The sequence below is a fragment of the Microtus pennsylvanicus genome, chromosome 6, assembly GCF_037038515.1.
Source record: "Microtus pennsylvanicus isolate mMicPen1 chromosome 6, mMicPen1.hap1, whole genome shotgun sequence".
NCBI lineage: Eukaryota > Metazoa > Chordata > Mammalia > Rodentia > Cricetidae > Microtus > Microtus pennsylvanicus.
In genome coordinates this window covers 121559080-121578921 of record NC_134584.1, presented here as the reverse complement: position 1 = coordinate 121578921, position 19842 = coordinate 121559080, and the positions used below count along the sequence as shown (strand labels likewise).

Genomic DNA, 19842 nt, shown 5'->3' with positions numbered 1-19842 from the left:
CTGTAGCCAAGGGCCTCCCTGTTGGCTGGCTGATTGGGGTGGCTGGAGACAGCGCGGAAGTGCAGAACACCCTTAGCCAAGCACAATATATCCCTATGTGTCAGGGTCCTGTGGTCTGATGGTTGAATTCTAGCCTGTTTCTTTCCCATGAAGTAATCAGTACAAGAAGATCTTTGAGGGCTGGTGCTCAGTGGGGCCTGTGGCTGGTGCTTGCAGCTGGGGCCTGCGTCCTGTTTGTCATGGCTTTGTATGCCTATGGGAACTTCTGCTGTGCAGCACCCCAGATGGAGGCAGCTGGTCACCCATTCTTCTGGGACATTTGGCCCCCACTGCCCAGGCCCCTTCTTTGGGATACCACCTTCCTCATGCCCTCATTTCCAGCCTCTACACAGGGGAAGGTGGGCATGGCTGTGGTAGAAGGTGGTAGATAATGGCTTTATATTTCTCTGCCTTTTTTGCTGCCTTTTGTTTCCAAGACCTATCTCTGACATCCCTATGATAGCTAAACAAGAAAATTAAATTATGTCTCTCCTGTTCAGTGTTGGTCTTTTGAGGGGCAGGGTGTCTCTGCATGCAACAGGACGGTAGGGAGCAAAAGCAATGTAGCAGCTGGCCAGAGTTGCTCCCTAGAGACCCCTAAACAGTTTCTGCCAATCCCTTCCCCATTCTGGGATGACATCCTCATCTATAAGCCAGGGTTACAACAGTGTCCACCAGGGGGGTTCAGAGTGGCCCCAGGAGGGAACAAGTACCCTCTGTGGGCTACTCTCATCGCTGGAGGCTTCCACTGCCTCCTGGAGGTGCCATGAGACTTGATTCCTTGCAGCTGGTCCCTTGCCTAGCCCCTGCGTCCATGCTGGCTGTGTCTTAGGCGTATGGACAAGGAAACTAGCCTAGGCAGTATCCACACTGTTCCCTGCTCTGCCCGTTCTGCCACAGGTCACACAGGCCGCCTACTTCGTGCACTACTCTGCCTCAGCCTTCTCTTCCTGGTGGCCCACATTGCCCTCCAGATATGCCTATACACCATGCCTCAACTGAGACAGCTTCTGGATCAAAACTGTAAGTGACTGAGGAGCAGAGCAGGGGAGGGACACTTGGGGACAGCAGTTCTGGGGTAGAGCAGAGGCGGTGCCAACTGGGAGCCTCAGGCCTCCAGCCTCACTAGGCCACCCTGCCTCACTCAGCTTCACCTAATATGGGCTGCCCCAGGTGCCCGGCTACGATTTATGTCTGACCCAGATGGCCTAGCCTGCATATTGCTGGCAGTGATGTGGTCAGTGTGGCCAGGCCAGTCAGTGCCTGAGTGGCATCAGGTGGGAACAGCCTCAGGCTTTCTGGTGTCCCCACCTGTCAACACCTTCCTGTGCTTACTTGTAGCTGAGTCATGTGGCTGTGTAACACTAGGACTCCCCAGTGTCCCTGTCCAGCCTTAGTGTCCCCGCTCTATACCTATGGTCAGGTCTCCACTTCTGGTCAGGCAGGGCTGATACCTGCACCCCAGCTTATCAGCCACTCTCAGCCCCACCTGACTGAGATTCCCTGTCTTGCCACTCATAGCCAAAGGACCAACCAAGCAGTATGAGTGTCTGGCCGGCCTCCGCTTCCCTGTCTGTAATGGTGGCGTGGTGGCACACACTTTTAACGTTAGCACGTGGGAGACCGAGGCAGGAGGATCACTGTGAGTTTGAGGCCAGCCTGGTTTACATAGCAAATTCCGGACAGCCAGGACTACATTAGAGACACCCTCTCTCAAAAACAAACAAACAAAAAAGGTGATGTTTTCAGCATTCCTGAATCACTGACACTCTGTTCTGTGCGAGATCCGTAGCAGCCATGCCTGCAGGGCCCCCAGGATTCACTAGAACAACCACTGGGCATCCTGCCTGGCCTGGAGCCTCCTTCCTCAAGTCTTTTCTCTGCAGGCAGCCTTTGGGAGAAGGTGTCTCAACACATAGGGGTTACAAGGTAAGATCCCCATTCCCTCCTCACCCCTGTGAGCCTCTCTTTGGGTTTCTGAAGGATGGTTTGGGCGTGTCCCTGTCCCCTGATCCCACTCTGTTCTCTTCACAGGCTGGACCTGAAGGACCTGAAGGACATCTTTAACACCACTAGGTTGGTGGCCCCTGACCTGGGAGTCCTTGTGGTGTCCTCTCTTTGCCTTGGCCTCTGTGGACGCCTCACAAGGAAAGCACGGCAGAGCCAGCGCGCCCAGGAGCTGGTAAGGGACGGAGGCGGCTAAGAGGGTGGTGAGGGCGTGAATGCTGGCGTCCTACCCACTCTGACGGTTTTGATTTTAACAAACTTAGACATTTAAGGTTAAGTTTGGAGAATTAGCATGAAGTGTGTAAAAAGGGATCTAGGGGAGGAAAACATGTTGTGCCACATTTTCCTGCTTCCAGTCATGTGGAGGCCTGCTCTGCAGAACCCCAGAGTGGGTCTGTGCCCTGGGAACTGTCACTTGTGGGCATCAGCCAAGCTGAAACATGCCGACTGGGTAAGAACCTGAGAGGCTGTGGTTGCCTCCCTGCAGGACTTAAGGCTCTAATCAGCTTATTTTTAGGGAGGGACGGGGTCCCGCCACTGTTCCCAGGGGCCACAGCTGGACATTTCAGCACCCTTGAGCCCTGCTCGAGGGCTGCAGTCCAGCTTCCCCACACCACGCCAGCCTTAGCCTACCCCCTCCCCCAGCTGAGATAGGATTTATGGCCACCCAGGTGCCTTGGTGCAGGCACACCCTACTCTTAGACACCAAGTCCCAGCATCCATTTATCAACACCTGCCACTTGCTGGGCTCTAGAGGATACCAGAGAGCAGAAGGGACTCCAGAAGTCTCTAGAGGTCGGGGGGCTGGGTGGAGCTGTGAGGATCAGGTGGCTTGGGGGCTTCTGTCACGTGGTCAGCAGTTATCCTTGTCTTCTTCGGCCTGGAATTGCTCATTTGTCACCGTGCTTCTCAAGAGGTTCCCAGGGCCTCCAGGCCAGCCAGGGCTATACAATGAGACCCTGTCTCAAAAATAAAATCCAGCCGGGCCATGGTGGCATGTGCCTTTAATCGCAGCTCAGGAGGCAGATGTAGGAGGATCCCTGTGAGTTCAAGGCCAGTCTGGTCTGCAGAGCAGAGTGAGTTTCAGGACAGCCAGAGCTATAGAGAAATCCTGTCTCGAAAAACAAAAACAGACAAACAAAAAAGAGGCTCCCAGGGCTAGGCCAGCATATCTCCTCTCCTCTGGACTAGCAGAATATAGCTCTACCTTCCCTCTCAGCTCCTCCTCCCTAAGATCCTCATTGGCCTTACTTTTAGCTTCTGTGGGCTTGTTAGAAGGGGTAGTTCAGGGATCAGCTCTCTGTCTCCTGGCCTGACCTCCCACCCTCATGCTTCTAATCTACGATAAACGGTACATCCCTGGGACCTCGATAGCTGGCTCCTCTTTCACGCCCAGGCTCCACAGTTTTCTTTGCAAGATGGGAGGCAGACTCAGAGAGGTTAAGTAATTTTCCCAAGGCTATACAGAATCGAGACTACTGGAGCATGGGAGGTGCCCATGGCATCTATCCCCAGAGCCAGTACCCAGTAACCCCTCAACTGTTCCCACAGGCACAGCTGGGGACATGGGCTGCCAGCAGCTGGCTTGGGCTAGGGCTGCTGACGACAGTTTGTGTTCTTTTCCACCATACCCTGGCTTTTCCTGAGGCCTGGGATGCAGCTCTTTTCTGGGAAACCCTTCTGTCAGTGCCAGGGAAAACAGGTCCTGTCAGGTCTCAGTCTCCTGCCCCAGGCAAGGACTGTCTCGTTTCTTCTCAGGTAGCTGGTCCTTCTGTCATTCTGGAGGGTCAGAGAGGGCAGCAGCAATCTAGGACATGGTACCTTCTCTGGTGTGTGGGAAGACTAGAAAATGCCTAGTTGGAGAGTTGGAGGTCCTGATGTTCCTGTGTCCCCAGCCCCCACCTCCCTAGAGGCCCCATAAGATACAAACGTAGCCCTGTTCTCCCTGACCTGTGGGATTGGGGCAGTCACCTATCACCTCTGGATCAAGGATTATGGGTCTGAAGGTGCTATAAAAACGCAGTGTAGGGTACGTGGTATGCATGTGTACATCCTCTTTCCCTCCTTCCTAAAACTCTCTCTCCAGGAGTCGAACAAAACTGACACAGGGTCTTCAGGAACAGATTTGGGGTCTGGGAGGCAATCCTGCCTTCCTGGGCATCATGACCAAGATGGGATCAAAAGAGGTGCTTGAAGTGTCCCAGAACAGCTGGGCCATTCTGTGCCTGGCCTGCCAGGATTGTGCATGGGGCTCTGAGGGTGACACTTGTGGCAGAGCTCTAGTGAGAAGGGAGAAAGGCTTGAGCAAAGGGTTATCAGGCTGTGGGCAGCATCAGAGGGGCAGCTGTGGGACAAGCCTTATCTCTCCCCTCAGCTAGGCAGATGAGGCTGAAGCAGCCCCGGGGTGATGATGCTGATGTCACTTCCCCATGCCTTTAGCAGGATGGTGACGACATGGATGCTGCCCCGGCAGTGGGGCCACAGGGAGGCCCTGCCCTGGCAACCAAACGCAGGCTGTGGCTGACCTCCCGTTTCCGGGTCACAGCCCACTGGCTGCTGATGGCTTCTGGAAGGATGCTGACCATTGTGCTACTAGCACTGGCAGGTACTTTGGGGCAGGGAATACGAATCTTGACACTGACTGGCATGGGGAGATGGCTCAGAGCTCCCTGATGGGCCAGGCCAGGTGTGACCCAAAGTGCCTGTCCCTCCTCCCCCCGTAGGTATAGCCCACCCTTCAGCTTTCTCCAGTGTCTACCTTCTGGTCTTCCTGGGCATCTGCACGTGGTGGGCTTGCCACTTTCCCCTCAGCTCCTTGGGCTTCAACACACTGTGTGTCATGGTGAGCGCCTTTGGCGCCGGCCATCTCATCTGCCTCTACTGCTATCAGACACCTTTTGTCCAGGGTGTGCTACCGCCTGGCAGCATCTGGGCCAGGTAAGGCTTCCGCGTGGGCCTTCTCACCCAGCCAAGGTCGTGCTGCCCTCAAAGCTGGCAGTCTGTGACGTGCCCTCTCTCCGATAGGGTGTTCGGTCTCAAGAACTTTATAAACCCCCCTAACTGCTCCAGCCCCATTGTGCTGGTACTCAACACTAACCATTCCTGGCCCATCTATGTGAGTCCTGGTATCCTGCTGCTGCTCTACTACACAGCCACCTCTCTCCTGAAGCTCCGCAAGAGCCGCCCCTCAGACCTGGTGAGTCCCTGCCATCACCTCCGCTGCCTTCTGGGACACTGCTGAGACAGAAGTCCTGAGGCAGGTCTCCTGGGGCCCTCCCAGCCTGGACCGCACTCAGGGTTCTGGTCTCTACAGAGGAAGGAGGCCCCTAGGGAGGATGAGGAACATGAGCTGGAACTGGATCAGCTGGAGCCAGAGCCCCAGGCTAGGGATGCCACCCAGGTGAGCATGGTCTTGGAAATCCGAAAGTCACTGGGGAGCTGCCTGCAGACGCTAGCTCACCCACGTGTCCTCTGCAGTGTGCGACACCGACGTCCACAGGACCTGACATCGACAACTGTACCGTGCACGTCCTGACCAGCCAGAGCCCTGTCCGCCAGCGTCCCAGTGAGTTATAGGCCTGGTGGTTATGGGGTTGCCTTCCTGTGAACACTTTATTTAACAGGGGCCCATTGGCTCTGATCTCCCTGTGGGCAAGTCTGAGGTTGCCCCCTAGTGGCCGTAGGTCTTATGCACACACCTTGCCTTATGCCCCAATCTTCCAGGGCCAGTCCCTATCTCTAAATAGCTGATCCCCAAGACCCTTTGGGCGGCTCTCTAAGCCTCCCATTCCCATAGCACACGGTCCCAGGAGCCTCTGTCGTCCTGGCAGTGCTGGCCTTGGAGTTTCACTGGTTTGCATTTCTCTGGGGGCCGTTAGGTCTTTTTCTGGGTCCTTATTTGTTTTGAACTTAAAAAAAATCTTTAATTACATTAGTTCGTTGTGTGTAGAGTGTCAAGCTATTGTATGTATAGGGAAGTCAGAGGAGTTCGGTCTCTCCTCATACTATGGGTCTTGAACTCAGGTCCTCAGGCTTGGTGACAGGCCTTAACCTGCTGGGCCATCTTGCAGAACTCTGCTTTGAACTCTGGTGTTGAAATTATTTTCTGATACCGGAGATTGGCTGTGGGACCTGTGTGCCAGGCTTTATGCTGTACACTGAGCTATATTTCCTGACCTTCACTTTTGCAACTTGTCTGGTGTTTTTTGTTTTGTTTTGCTTTTCGAGACCGGGTTTCTCTGTAGCTTTGGAGCCTGTCCTGGAACTAGCTCTTGTAGACCAGGCTGGCCCTGAACTCACAGAGATCTGTCTGCCTCTGCTTCCCAAGTGCTAGGATTAAAAGCATGCACCACCACCGTCCAGCCCACTTTTGCAATTTGTCTGGTGCATGTGAGTCACAGATCTGAAAGGGCTGCCTCCTGCATCAGAGTGAGGCCGGTAGGGTCTAGCCAGGGTCACATGGCCAGAAGGGTCAGATTCTTCTGTTTTTGGCCAGCATCTACTATAGCTGCCTGGTGAGCCTGACCTCATCCCACCTGTACGCCCTGCTCATGCAGGTGGCCTGCTCCATGCTTTAGGGCCACAGTGAATATGGGGGAGGGACTCCAAAGGGTTCCTATGTGGTAGCTAATCTCAGTCCCACCCCCAGCACGCCCCAGGATGGCTGAGCGGAAAGAGATGTCACCACTACATGGCCTGGGCCACCTCATCATGGACCAGAGCTATGTGTGTGCCCTGATTGCCATGATGGTAAGGAGCCAACCCTGGGGCCACGGCAGTTTCCTTAGAGAAGGCAGGGAGGAGGGATGTTGTTCATTTCAGAGACCGAGACCCACAATCTAGTCACCAGAAACAGTCCTGGAATTGCCCATGAAGTTACCCACATCCCACATATAATGTGTGCCGTGCATATATACACAATGTTCTGCATGGGTACCTCATGGGGGCCTTACTGCTGGGGACTGAAGAGCCAGCCAGGTGTCCCATGCAGCCCCTGCTCACTGGCCCTGGCCGTCCAGGTGTGGAGCATCACGTACCACAGCTGGCTGACCTTCGTGCTGCTGCTCTGGGCCTGCCTCATCTGGACCGTGCGGAGCCGCCACCAGCTGGCCATGCTGTGCTCGCCCTGCATCCTGCTCTATGGGCTGACACTCTGCTGCCTGCGCTATGTGTGGGCCATGGAACTTCCCGAGCTGCCCACTACTCTGGGCCCTGTCAGCCTGCACCAGCTGGGGTTGGAGCACACACGCTACCCCTGCTTGGACCTTGGTGCCATGGTGAGTGTCATCTGCCACATCTGGGTAGTGGTGGGATTTCTGCCTGGGAACCCAGAAGGAAAATAAGTGTTAATTTGGCACGTGATCAGTTGAGTGGACATTGTAGGAGAGTAAGTATGTCTAATTCATCATTGAGTTACTCTGGGCCCACCCTAGAATATAGAAGTTGTGCTGGGCGATGGTGGTGCACACCTTTAATCCCAGCACTCGGGAGGCAAAGGCAGGTGGATCTCAGTGAGTCTAAGGCCAGCTGTTCCAGGACAGCCAGAGCTACACAGAGAAGCTGTGTCTTGAAAAAAAAAAAACCAAAACACATATATGTGGTGTATGTGTTCAAAGCATGTTTGCTGAGTGAGTGGCATTGTGCTGTTGCAGGTGTTAATCTCCATGTCCTTGATGCTGGGGGTGACCTTGGGTGTCCATGGCTTGTCTCTAGTCAGTTTGGCTCTTGAGTCACCCAGGGGTTCCTGCATGAGGCAGGTGTATAACAGTGTCTTGATGCCTGCCCATGGTGTGTGGGCTGATGGATTGCAATATAGCTCGTAAGACTGTGCACCTATGGGTACACTAGTATGAGTGTCTGTATGCATCTTTAATAATGGGAGTGTAAACATGTATGTAAGGTTGTGAACCTGTGTCTGTGAGGCTTTTATGTGCATCTGTGGATCTGTGGCCCTCTAAGCCTACACATATGAGTAAGGTTGCATTTGTGGTCACGGGAGAGGCCGAGGGCTTTCCATGACCCCACGTCATAGACTGGGCCCTCGGTGACACCCCTGCTCCCCACAGCTGCTCTACCTGCTCACATTCTGGCTCCTGCTGCGCCAGTTTGTGAAGGAGAAGCTGCTAAAGAAGGCAAAGGTGCCTGCTGCACTGCTGGAGGTCACGGTGGCGGACACAGGTAAGTAGCAATGTGGGGCTGGAACAGCCGCCACCCCCCCTGTCCTCCCTCTGCCGAAGCCATCACTCTGCCTTCTGTCCTGTTCCGCAGAGCCCACACAGACTCAGACACTGCTACGGAGCCTGGGGGAGCTGGTCACAGGCATCTATGCCAAGTACTGGATCTATGTGTGCGCCGGCATGTTCATCGTGGTCAGCTTTGCTGGCCGCCTGGTGGTCTACAAAATCGTCTACATGTTCCTCTTCCTGTTGTGCCTCACCTTGTTCCAGGTGCCCACAGCGATAGGCAGGGAGGGCTAGTGAGCGGGCTCTGTTCCTCGCTTGCCCCGCTCACCGGTCACCACTTGTAGGTCTACTACAGCCTGTGGAGGAAGCTGCTCCGGGTCTTCTGGTGGCTGGTGGTGGCCTATACCATGCTGGTGCTCATTGCAGTGTACACCTTCCAGTTCCAAGACTTCCCCACCTACTGGCGCAACCTCACGGGCTTTACGGATGAGCAGTGAGTCGGGGGCTGCAGCGGCACCTTCCCTCGTCCCTACCCCATGCCTTGGCGCTGTTCCTGCTCACAGTGGGCGCTGGGGCAGGGCAGAGTGGGGTGCTGACGGCTTTCTTCTGCCAGGTTGGGAGACCTGGGCCTGGAGCAGTTCAGCGTGTCAGAGCTCTTCTCCAGCATCCTCATCCCTGGCTTCTTCCTGCTGGCCTGCATCCTGCAGCTGCACTACTTCCACCGGCCCTTTATGCAGCTCACTGACCTAGAGCACGTGCCCCCACCAGGCACCCGCCGCCCTCGATGGGCTCACAGGTTCACTGCCTTCCAGGGCCATGGGGGCGCAGTGTTTTCTTAGTCTGTGTCACCACGTGAGATGGCCATTCTCAGCCTGGACAGGAGCTGTGATGTTGCTCTGGTCCCTGTACACTCGGGCTAGAGTCCACAGATGACAGTGGGGAGGCTGTGCCGGGACGGGGGCTTCCCCAGGGAAAGAAGAGACAGGAACACAGGTAGGAAGTGGCTCTTGGTCTCTCCCAGGCAGGACGCAGTGAGCGAGGCCCCTCTGCTACAGCAGCAGGAGGAAGAGGAGGAGGTCTTCAGGGATGATGGGCTAGGCATGGATGGGCCCCACCAAGCCACGCAGGTCCCTGAAGGTGAGTCTGGAAAGGGTGGGCAGAACACAGCCCCACCAGGCACACAGGGTGCCAAGCTCCTGGATTTGAGGAAGGCACACATAAGCCCCAGGAGTCCCTACCCTCCTTTCTGGCCCTGCCCCTTTCTCCTTCAGCCCAAGTTCCTCCTCACTTCTATCCCTTCCATACTGAGCTCCACCCCATGCCATCCCTGCTAAGCCTCATCCTCCCCACCAAGCCCTACCCATTACTGAGCCTCTCCTTACTGAACCCCACTCTCTCCACCAGCACTGAGCGCCTCCCCTTGTACAATCCTCCCTCTTCCCAAAGCCCACTGAGTTTCTATCTCCTTCCTAAGCACCACCCCATCACCAAGCCCTACCCCTCCTCACTGAGCCCCACTTCCACAGGTGCAGCCAGCAAGTGGGGTCTGGTGGCTGACCGGCTGCTGGACCTAGCCGCAAGCTTCTCCGAGGTCCTCACTCGCATCCAGGTGTTTGTGCGGCGCCTGCTAGAACTGCACATCTTCAAGCTGGTTGCCTTCTACACTGTGTGGGTGGCCCTGAAAGAAGTGAGTGTAGCATCCCGGGCTCGTTTTCTTGTCTGAAGCAGGGCCGGTACTCCTGGCCTGGCTTTGCTGGCTGCCCTAGAGCCAGGCCCGACGGGTCGTGGCAGTCGTCCTGGAGTCCAGTCCAGGTGCTGCCTGGTTTGCCCACTGCCGCCTGTTCCCCGCAGGTGTCTGTGATGAACCTGCTGCTGGTGGTGCTGTGGGCCTTTGCTCTGCCGTACCCACGCTTCCGGCCCATGGCCTCCTGCCTCTCCACCGTGTGGACCTGTATCATCATCGTGTGCAAGATGCTCTATCAGCTCAAGATTGTCAACCCACACGAGTACTCCAGCAACTGCACAGAGGTGTGGGCAGGGGGCTTCCCCAGGGCCCAGGGGCTTCCCCGGGATGAGTTGTTCCGGCTGGAGTGATTTCTCATGGAATGTGGAGACACTGGGCCAGTGACTCCTGTAACCAGAGTAGAGAGGCCCTCGGGACAGCTGTGCCTAGATATTCACCTGGTTCTGCCCTTTCTATTTGCGCTTCTGTTTACACCCATGGCCTTGGCCTGTCCCCTTCCCCATCAAGGTGGCCCCAAGACTGACAGCCCAATAAACCTATTCTGGACCCATCCTGGAGCTTCAGCCGTGGGATAGGTTTATGATAGCACCACAGTCCCTACTCCATCCTGACCTGGGACCTAGGGCTTATGCTCACCCCTCTCTGCAGCCTTTTTCCAACAGTACCAACTTGCAGCCCATGGAGATCAACCAGTCTTTGCTGTACCGTGGCCCTATCGACCCTGCCAATTGGTTTGGGGTGCGGAAGGGCTTCCCCAACCTGGGATATATCCAGGTGAGTGAAGACTGGCAGCCAGGGCAGATGGTCCCCTGATGGTCCCTGATGGCCCCCACTGACTCCTGGCCCCACCTACACAGAATCACCTACAGATCCTTCTGCTGCTGGTGTTTGAGGCTGTGGTATACCGGCGCCAAGAGCACTACCGCCGGCAGCACCAGCGGGCCCCTCTGCCTGCCCAGGCCGTGTGTGCAGATGGCACCCGCCAGAGATTGGACCAGGACTTACTTAGCTGCTTAAAATACTTCATCAACTTCTTCTTCTACAAATTCGGGCTGGAGGTGAGGCCGGGTATCCACACATCACTCCTTTCGGCAGGACCAATGGCAGGAGGCTCTGTTGAGCATCTGTAATGATGTCTAAGTGCTCCAAGCACAGCCTACTCTGAGGCTAGCTGAGAGGCTGGCCCATGGTGCTCAGGAAGGCCAGGGAGGTGCCCTGGCAGGAGCCGGCCAAGGCTGGCCAGTGTCTGAAGCTGAATCTTCCCCAGCCATGGAGCCCCTCATCCATGAGCCTTGGCCTGCTCCTTCCAATATGGTGGAGATATGTCTAGCCTCTGCTGCCTACCTAGGATAGTGGTTTAGGTGACTGGCCCTCCAGTAAAGACGAGCCACTCAGTGACCTCAAGGCAGGGGTCCTCTGAGTCTGTGGACCCGGAGCAGATTAAAGAGTCCTTCCTATCATGTCCATCCCTTGTATTCCCTCCAGATCTGCTTCCTGATGGCTGTGAATGTGATCGGACAACGCATGAACTTCATGGTGATCTTACATGGCTGCTGGCTGGTAGCCATCCTTACACGCCGGCGCCGAGAAGCCATCGCCCGCCTCTGGCCCAATTACTGTCTATTCCTTACATTGTTCCTGCTGTATCAATACCTGCTGTGCCTCGGCATGCCACCCGCACTGTGCATCGGTAAGCCACGTGGTTGAAGGGGGGGCGTGGGCTGCTTCCTGTCCACCCTCTTCCTGGCCACACCTAGATTCCTGTCAAGGGCACCAATTATATTCTCTGTGACCTGCACATTCTCTCTGGGCCTCATGAGCCATAGTTGTGACATGGCTTGAGGTTGGCTTTCTGAGGGCAGGGCAACCTAAGCCTGCAGGGCTGTGGCCTCTCGTGACAGCCTATTGCAACAGTGCCATTGTCAGGTGTGTAGTCTGTATTAAGATGGCACCAGTTCTTTTTTCTTTATTGATTTTTATTGAGCTCTACATTTTTCTCTGTTCCCCTCCCTGCCTCTCCCCTCCCCTTAAACCCTCCCCTAAGGTCCCCATGCTCCCAATTTACTCAGGAGATCTTGTCTTTTTCTACTTTCCATGTAGATTAGATCTATGATGCCTCTCTTAGTGTCCTCATTGTTGTCTAAGTTCTCTGGGATTGTGATTTATAGGCTACCAGTTCTTTCTTGTAGTTGTGTTCAGTTTGGCCTTTGGCTTCCTTTTGGGCCACCAACCAGCTCCCAAGTCATGACACAGAGACTTCTTATTAGCTATGAATGCTTGGCCTCATAGTATGCTTGTCCCACCAGCTCTTGTAACTTAAGTTAACCTGTTTCCCTTTATCTGTGTTTTGCCCCAGGACTTTTTACTTTTCTTTCCTTCTGTGCATCCTTCTTTCCTCCTCCTGTGACTCTGGCTGGGTGGCCGGCTGGTCCCTGGTGTCTCCCCCTTTCTCCTTTATTCTCTTAACCCTAGATTCTTCTTCCTACTTATTCTCTCTGCCTGCCAGCCCCACCTAGCCCTCTACTGCCTAGCTATTGGCCATTCAGCTTTTTATTAGACCAGTGGGGTACCTTAGGCAGGCAAGGTAAAACAAATGTATCACATCTTTACCTCATTAAATAAATGCAATGTAAACAAATGTATCACATCTTTGCCTAGTTAAACAAATGTATCACATCTTTACATAGTTAAAGTAATATTCCACAACACTGTATTCCCCGGCTCTTTCATCCAGCTTTTCCCATCCCTATGACATTTCTGGAAAGCCAGGCTGGTAGCTTTGCCACATGCCCCAAGGGGTGGATGTGCTTAGCCAGGCATGGGTAACTTTATTGGCATGGGCTTCGTGATGGTTCCATGGAGGTTGTGACCCATGACTATAACCAAGCTTGCCCATTTGACCTGTTCATATCTGGGTGCTACAGACACGATTACCACAGGGTGACTCTGCCCACTGCTCCAGAGATGGTCTTTCTGTCCTACTGTGTCTTCAGTCTTCCACTAGCTTCTTTGCAGGGGAGAGCTTGCATTTTTCAATCGCCTATTTAAAGTTTCTTTTAGCATCCTCAGGGTAGAGGTGGAGCCTATGACTTAACACGCTTTGGGCAAGTGCTCAGACACTGAGCTACACCCCAGTCCCTCGTCTTTGTTTTCAACCGAGTGGAAAGCGCTTCAGGTCCCCAGACTGTCCTCCTGCCCCAGGTTGTGGGAACCCAGTAGGCATCCTTCTCTGCAGCAGGGGTGATTCCTGGGGATTTCTTTGTCCTCTCTGTCCTGGAGGAATGGACAATCTCCCCTCCCTGTGAGATTGCCTGGGATGTCTCCCATAGCTTGGTTATGTACCTGGAACAGTTCCAGACATTTCAGACAAGTTCTGAGAGTGTCCGTGGGGATACCATGTCTTCTTGCTGGTGGTCTTAATCTTCTTGACTCAGCTACAGTGGCATCTGCCAGGTTTTCCCATGGACGTTTGGGTTTTTTTTTTGGTTTTTTTTTTGGTTTTTTTTTTTTTGGTTTTTCGAGACAGGGCTTCTCTGTGGCTTTGGAGCCTGTCCTGGAACTAGCTCTGTAGACCAGGCTGTCCCATAGACATTTGTATTTTTTCCTCATAGTGAATTACTATCACAGGGAGATGCTTTAAGATTATGCAAATCTCATTTCCCATTCAGCATCTTCTAAAAGAGAGCTATTGCCCCTTCTGTTTGTTTATTCAAATGTATGTTCCTGTGCTAAGATAACTTATTTTTGTTTTTTTTTTCTTCCATTTCTCTACTCTGGAACCATTGCTGTGCGCTTTGTCTCTCAAACCTTTTAGCTTTGGGCCGGGCGGTGGTGGCTCACGCCTGTAATCCCAGCACTCGGGAGGCAGAGGCAGGTGGATCTCTGTGAGTTCGAGGCCAGCCTGGTCTACAAAGGGAGTCCCAGGACAGGCTCCAAAGCTAGAGAGAAACCCTGTCTTGAAAAACCAAAAAAAAAAAAAAAAAAAAAAAAGGAAAACCTTCTAGCTTTGGCTATAGGTATTCCCAGCCCTCTCATGGCCTGGTCTTCCCAGGGACATTGGCATTTCCTACTCCTGAGATTCCTGTTTCATCTTGTGCCCCTGGCCACAGAGCCCCGGTGCTATTCAGACAGAGCTTTAGGACAGACCTATCATGACTATAACCCCAGAACGCCACTATCTATGGTCCACATGGCTAGTGGTACCTCCTTCTCTTGAAGCGTGGTTTTCTGTGACTCTAACTGGTTCCTTTCTTCCCAGCACCTTCTGAGGTCTTCACTCAATGATCTTCAGTTTGTCCCTGTCTTCCTCCAATACCTAGAATACTCTCTTGACATAGTATGAGTTGTACTGTGCCATTCCATCCTTCAGATTTGATAAGTCCACACAGGGCCCTGGTTGGTTCATTTGTTTATTTATTTTGGCTCTTTGAGACAATGTCTCTGTGTAGCCCTGGTGGTCCTGGAACTCACTCTGTAGACCAGACTGGCCTTGAACTCAGAGATCTGCCTGCCTCTGCCTCACAAGTGCTGGAATTAAAGGTGTGCACCCTTACTGCCCAGCTTGGGCCCTGGTTCTTGACGAGAATGCCAACCACCCTACATGCCCTTCATGCATCCCTTCGAAGTCAGCCCTGCCCTTCCTCGGGCACCAGCCTATCTTCTGTCCAGTCCAAGAATGTCACATGGTAGAAATGGTGTAGTATGCTCTGTTGCAATTGGCTCTCTCTTAGTGGGCGCAATCAAAATTCCTCAGGTGTTTGCTTTCTGTTAGCAGGTGATGACAGGGCCTCTCAGGTGTTCATATTCACTTAGGCAGAATTCTTCCAGGTGTTGTTGCCTCAGCAACAGTATCCAAGGTGCGCCATAGTCGTTGAAGGATTTCTGAATTATTTCCAGCTTTGGGTCATTATTTTACATGTTTCATGCTATTAAATTATTTGAACATAATTCATTCCAAACACTGGCATCTCCTTGGGAGGTACCTGCCTTGTCTCAGGTGAGGCTCACCATGGTCCTGCCCTCTGACCGTTAGTGACCTCTGCCACCTCCAACTCATTCCCCCCCAGACCTAGTGTAGTATCTGTTTAGAAATTCACATCCTGTTAGACTCTGTATCCGTGGGTCAGTGTTCTGAAGACTGAGTGGTGTTGAGAACAACTAGTTAACTAGTTAACCACACCGGAATGTGTGACACAGTCATAGCCTCTGAGACTCCTGGTGGCAAAGGGGGGTGAGGACAGCTTGTGCCTTTTCTGATGTGTCCCCCACCCACAGACTACCCGTGGCGCTGGAGCCAAGCTATCCCCATGAATTCCGCTCTCATCAAGTGGCTGTACCTGCCTGACTTCTTCAGAGCCCCCAACTCCACCAACCTTATCAGTAAGTGCGACCCCACCACTCCCTCCAGGATACCTGCCCACCCCACAGGAGAGTGTAAAGACTCCATAGGCAGCGTGCTTGTTGGATACACAGGGACCTGTGTCTGGAACCCTCAAGGGGACAAGTTGTCTAGGTGCTGACAGTCGCGTGGTGCTTCCTTCCGTAGGAGAGCCATGCCACCCCACAGCCTTATCCAGATGGGGCTCATACAAATAAAACATGTCAAACGAGTGTATGGATGAACACAGCGTGGTCATACGTGTGCACACTGATGGCCCCACAGATTGCAGGGAAATGTACAGCAGCCCACGCTCCCTGACGCATGTGCACGTCTACAGCACACACAGAGACCGGCGTGTCCCGTTTCCAGCTCTTATGTCTAGACGCTTTCTCAGCTGTGAAATGGGAGCGGCCCCTCAGCCCCTCAGCCCCTGGCAGCCCATCCTTTCTCACCTGCAAGCAGCATTAGCAGCTCTCCTGTCCTGCAGGTGACTTCCTCCTGCTGCTCTGCGCCTCTCAGCAGTGGCAGGTATTCTCGGCTGAGCGGACAGAGGAGTGGCAGCGCATGGCTGGCATCAACACTGACCACCTGGAGCCCCTGCGAGGGGAGCCCAACCCTGTACCCAACTTCATCCATTGCAGGTAGGTCCCATTCTGCCCAGTCTGAAGCCCCTGCTAAGACGGGATAGCTGGCCTGACCCAGTAACCTCAGTGATATCCCCACTTGCCAGGTCCTATCTGGATATGCTGAAGGTAGCCGTCTTCCGCTACCTGTTCTGGCTGGTGCTTGTGGTGGTGTTTATCACAGGGGCCACCCGCATCAGCATCTTTGGGCTGGGGTACCTTCTGGCCTGCTTCTACCTGCTGCTCTTCGGTACTGCCCTGCTACAGAAGGACACACGGGCCCAGCTCGTGCTGTGGGACTGCCTCATCCTCTATAACGTCACGGTCATCATCTCCAAGAATATGCTCTCGGTGAGTAGACTGCACACCCAACCCTGCCCCAGGCCTCCCCAGGAGCCCTGGATTAACCTGCCCCTCTCCCGGCCCCAGCTCCTGTCCTGTGTCTTCGTGGAGCAGATGCAGAGCAACTTCTGCTGGGTCATCCAGCTCTTCAGCCTCGTGTGCACAGTGAAAGGCTACTACAATCGTGAGTGGGCAAGAAATGTGGCTGAGGGGCAAGCACAAGCCTCTCCACTGCTTCTGGTGCTAACCCCTAGCCTTGCTGGCCTCCGCTTCACAGCCAAAGAGATGATGAGCAGAGACCGGGACTGCCTGCTGCCTGTGGAGGAAGCCGGTATCATCTGGGACAGCGTCTGTTTCTTCTTCCTGCTACTGCAACGGCGCATCTTTCTCAGCTACTACTTCCTGCACGTCAGTGCTGACCTGAAGGCCACCGCCCTGCAGGCCTCCAGGTCTGCCTTGCTTCTTTGCCCTGGGGTGGGGTAGCGCCCCCATCCTCAGCACAGGTTTCCCCTTGGACAACATCTCTCAATCCTAGCACCTTGGTATCATCAGAGCTGCCCTTACTGCCCATGGCTGAGAAGACAATGTGGCCCTGCAGTGGTTTAGACCAACATATGACCCAAATTGTCCTGAGTGTCTCCCACTGGAGGGCTGTGACATGGTATCATGCTCCCAACAGAGGTCTCTGCCCCTGGAGCTGAACTTAGGGCCAGCAGCTTCATTTACCTACCTCAGAGCTGCCACCCAATGTCCCTTCCTGTGATGGTGTACTGCCCCAGGAAAACAGGTGGCAAAAGATATTTCTTCTCACATGGCTGCAGATGTCTCCCAGTATATTTCTCAGTAAGAGTAGAAGGACCAGCTGGGCTCCCTAGGGGCAGGGGCTTGAGTTTGGCCAGTCCCGGAGGTAGAGAGAAAACCCGTGCATCTAGAGGGAAGTGCTGAGGTCTGGCTCTTCCCTGCAGGGGTTTTGCCCTCTACAATGCAGCCAACATTAAGAGCATCAACTTCCACCGCCAGACTGAGGAGAAGTCGCTGGCCCAGCTGAAAAGACAGTAGGTGTCATCTGGGCTAGGGACCCTTTGATCCTTCTGGCCAGCCTGGCACTCAGAGCTCCTTCCTGCTCACAGGATGAAGCGCATCCGTGCCAAACAGGAGAAGTACAGGCAGAGCCAGGCAAGCCGTGGTCAACTCCAGTCCACAGACTCCCAAGATCCTAGCCAGAGGCCGGGTAAGCATGTGCTGTGGAGACCACGCCCTACCTGGGAGGCTGGTGTCTTAGAGGCTATTGGCTGAAGGAGCTCCCACAGCAAGCATGGACAAAACCCCGGCTCAGAGGAACCCCCCCACACACACACTGCATCCAGGCATGTTCATGCTGCTGGAGCCTCTCTGCACTTGTGCAAGTGCTGTGCCGTAGGGCCCCACACCCTTGTCCTGTCCTGTGCTACGTGTAAGTGGTATGCTTCAGGACCCAGTCCTGTGCCATGTGTTCCTGTCTGTCCCAGCAGGCCATATGGCCACCTGGGACTGTCACCTGCACTTGTGTCCCCTCTCCATCCCTTTAGGGCTCTGAGACGTGGCACTACATGGAACCTTGTCATTGCAGGAGTTCTGTGTCTGTTTCTGCCTTTGCCATGTGCCCTTGTGCCCAAGATAGGCTGCCCTTCCAGCCTCCTTTGCTTGTTCACGCTTGCCTTGCCCCTCCACAGGGCCTGACAGCCCAGGGGGCTCCTCCCCGCCACGGAGACAGTGGTGGCGCCCCTGGCTGGACCACGCCACAGGTATCCGGCCTTCACCCCTCTGCACTTGTGCTATTGACCCCGATGCCTACTAGCTTTTCCTTGTCCTGTCTGGTCACGTCAGACTCTCTGACCTGTGTTCTGTGCATGGACCACCTTCCCTATCCTGCTGAACCCTGGATGGGATGGTTCTAGTGGGAAGGGGGGCACTCAAGCAAGGCCATGTGGGTGGAAGATGCTGAGGGGGGAGCATCATCCTTAATAATGGGTCTGCTACCACCCAAGTCAAAACTTAAGATAGGAACTCTAGGATTTTCTGGGTCTGGCTGGGGAGGAATTGGCTCTGCTATGGAGTCCAGCTCTCATGTACACATACCCTTTCCTGTCCCTGCTGACTACAGTCATTCACTCTGGGGACTACTTCCTGTTTGAGTCGGATAGTGAGGAGGAAGAGGAGGCCCTACCTGAGGACCCCAGGCCTGCAACTCAGAATGCCTTCCAGGTGAGTTGGAGCCATGCCTTCCTGCTCTGTCTATGGAGTTCCTGAATGGGGCAGTGTGGAAGGACAGATATCCAAGGGCCTTGGAGTCCAGCTCCTATATATCACAGAAGTCCGCCTAGCCCATCAGACCTGTCCAGGTAGCTGGGGAAACAGGCTGTAGATATGAGAGTCATGGGTAGCCCCTCTACTACCTTTCATGAAAGTCCTGGCTCTGACACCCTCCTCCTGGGCTCTATGAGTGCCACCTGATCTGAGAGAAAGGCTACATGTGTTTGGATACTGGTGTCTAGGAGAGGCCCTGGTTCTGAGGGATAGGTCATGCTGGGCAGCTGCATGTCTGTCTTCCGATTATCACAGTCTCTCGAGTCCATTTCCAGAGAGGCTTGAGGAGGATAAGACCCACAGCTGGATAGAGAGCAGGAGTTAAGGATCCGATATGGCCGTCCCTCCATCCTCTTCCTTGGGAGGGGACCGTGATGCTAGGCTGAATGGATCTCTCAGCTCGAGATGCCAGAGTTCTAACCAGGAAATCTGGCTGGCAGATGGCATACCAGGCATGGGTAACCAATGCCCAGACGGTGCTGAGGCAGCGTCGGGAACAGGCACGGCAGGAGCAGGCAGGACAGCTGACTTCTGAAGGTGAGTTGTGCTTGGGGGACTCCAGTGGGGGCGCTGCAGGGCAGAGCTACCTGGTGCTGATTATCCCTATGCCCAGGAGGTGATTTGAGCCCGGAGGTGGAGCCAGCAGAGGCCCCAGAGGACGAGATGGCAGGTGTGTGGCCTTGCTGGGAAGAGGGCAGGGGGCTGAAGGCTCTTGCGACCAGCCAACCCTCCAGCCCCATCCTGCTCTCTTTGTAGGCCGCAGTCACATGATGCAGCGTGTGCTGAGCACCATGCAGTTCTTGTGGGTGCTGGGCCAGGCCACAGTAGATGGGCTAACACGCTGGCTGTGCACGTTCACAAAGCACCACCGCACCATGAGTGACGTGCTGCGTGCAGAGCGCTATCTGCTCACCCAGGAACTTCTGCGGGTAAGGGCCCCTTGCGCCAAGCCCCTCCTATACCTCATCAAGGCCACACCCATAGCTACTCCCTGTTAAGTGCCTGTGAACAAAGCTGGGCCCATCCCAGTGGCCTGAGAGCTTTTCCATGCTCTCCACAGAGTGGAGAGGTCCGCCGAGGGGTGCTAGACCAACTTTATGTGAGTGAAGCCGAGACCACACTGTCAGCAGGTCCCGTGGAGACGCGTGATGGACCCAGCACAGCCTCAAGGTTGGTGCA

At 54.5% G+C, this 19842-nt stretch overlaps 1 protein-coding gene across 5 annotated transcripts in view; it reads left to right on the top strand.

Annotated features, from left to right (window-relative positions):
• Piezo1 (piezo type mechanosensitive ion channel component 1 (Er blood group)) overlaps positions 1 to 19842 on the top strand; it is a 66094-nt gene that overhangs the window by 39925 nt on the left and 6327 nt on the right. Inside the window, exons 3-35 of one of the 5 annotated variants that reach the window (XM_075977528.1) lie at positions 940 to 1062; positions 1926 to 1968; positions 2074 to 2221; positions 4489 to 4651; positions 4770 to 4983; positions 5071 to 5242; positions 5360 to 5446; positions 5524 to 5611; positions 6695 to 6795; positions 7065 to 7322; positions 8112 to 8223; positions 8314 to 8492; positions 8573 to 8721; positions 8842 to 9024; positions 9250 to 9365; positions 9755 to 9915; positions 10080 to 10256; positions 10621 to 10746; positions 10830 to 11030; positions 11458 to 11662; positions 15247 to 15351; positions 15840 to 15993; positions 16083 to 16326; positions 16405 to 16501; positions 16595 to 16766; positions 17283 to 17372; positions 17448 to 17548; positions 18030 to 18101; positions 18461 to 18561; positions 19104 to 19200; positions 19277 to 19333; positions 19420 to 19592; positions 19724 to 19833. In XM_075977528.1, coding sequence (XP_075833643.1) covers positions 940 to 1062; positions 1926 to 1968; positions 2074 to 2221; positions 4489 to 4651; positions 4770 to 4983; positions 5071 to 5242; positions 5360 to 5446; positions 5524 to 5611; positions 6695 to 6795; positions 7065 to 7322; positions 8112 to 8223; positions 8314 to 8492; positions 8573 to 8721; positions 8842 to 9024; positions 9250 to 9365; positions 9755 to 9915; positions 10080 to 10256; positions 10621 to 10746; positions 10830 to 11030; positions 11458 to 11662; positions 15247 to 15351; positions 15840 to 15993; positions 16083 to 16326; positions 16405 to 16501; positions 16595 to 16766; positions 17283 to 17372; positions 17448 to 17548; positions 18030 to 18101; positions 18461 to 18561; positions 19104 to 19200; positions 19277 to 19333; positions 19420 to 19592; positions 19724 to 19833 — 4579 coding nt within the window. Of the gene's footprint in view, positions 1 to 939; positions 1063 to 1925; positions 1969 to 2073; positions 2222 to 4485; positions 4652 to 4769; positions 4984 to 5070; positions 5243 to 5359; positions 5447 to 5523; positions 5612 to 6694; positions 6796 to 7064; positions 7323 to 8111; positions 8224 to 8313; positions 8493 to 8572; positions 8722 to 8841; positions 9025 to 9249; positions 9366 to 9754; positions 9916 to 10079; positions 10257 to 10620; positions 10747 to 10829; positions 11031 to 11457; positions 11663 to 15246; positions 15352 to 15839; positions 15994 to 16082; positions 16327 to 16404; positions 16502 to 16594; positions 16767 to 17282; positions 17373 to 17447; positions 17549 to 18029; positions 18102 to 18460; positions 18562 to 19103; positions 19201 to 19276; positions 19334 to 19419; positions 19593 to 19723; positions 19834 to 19842 lie in introns of all 5 variants that reach the window. The other 4 variants (XM_075977529.1, XM_075977527.1, XM_075977525.1 and 1 more) reach the window with 4 other exon arrangements.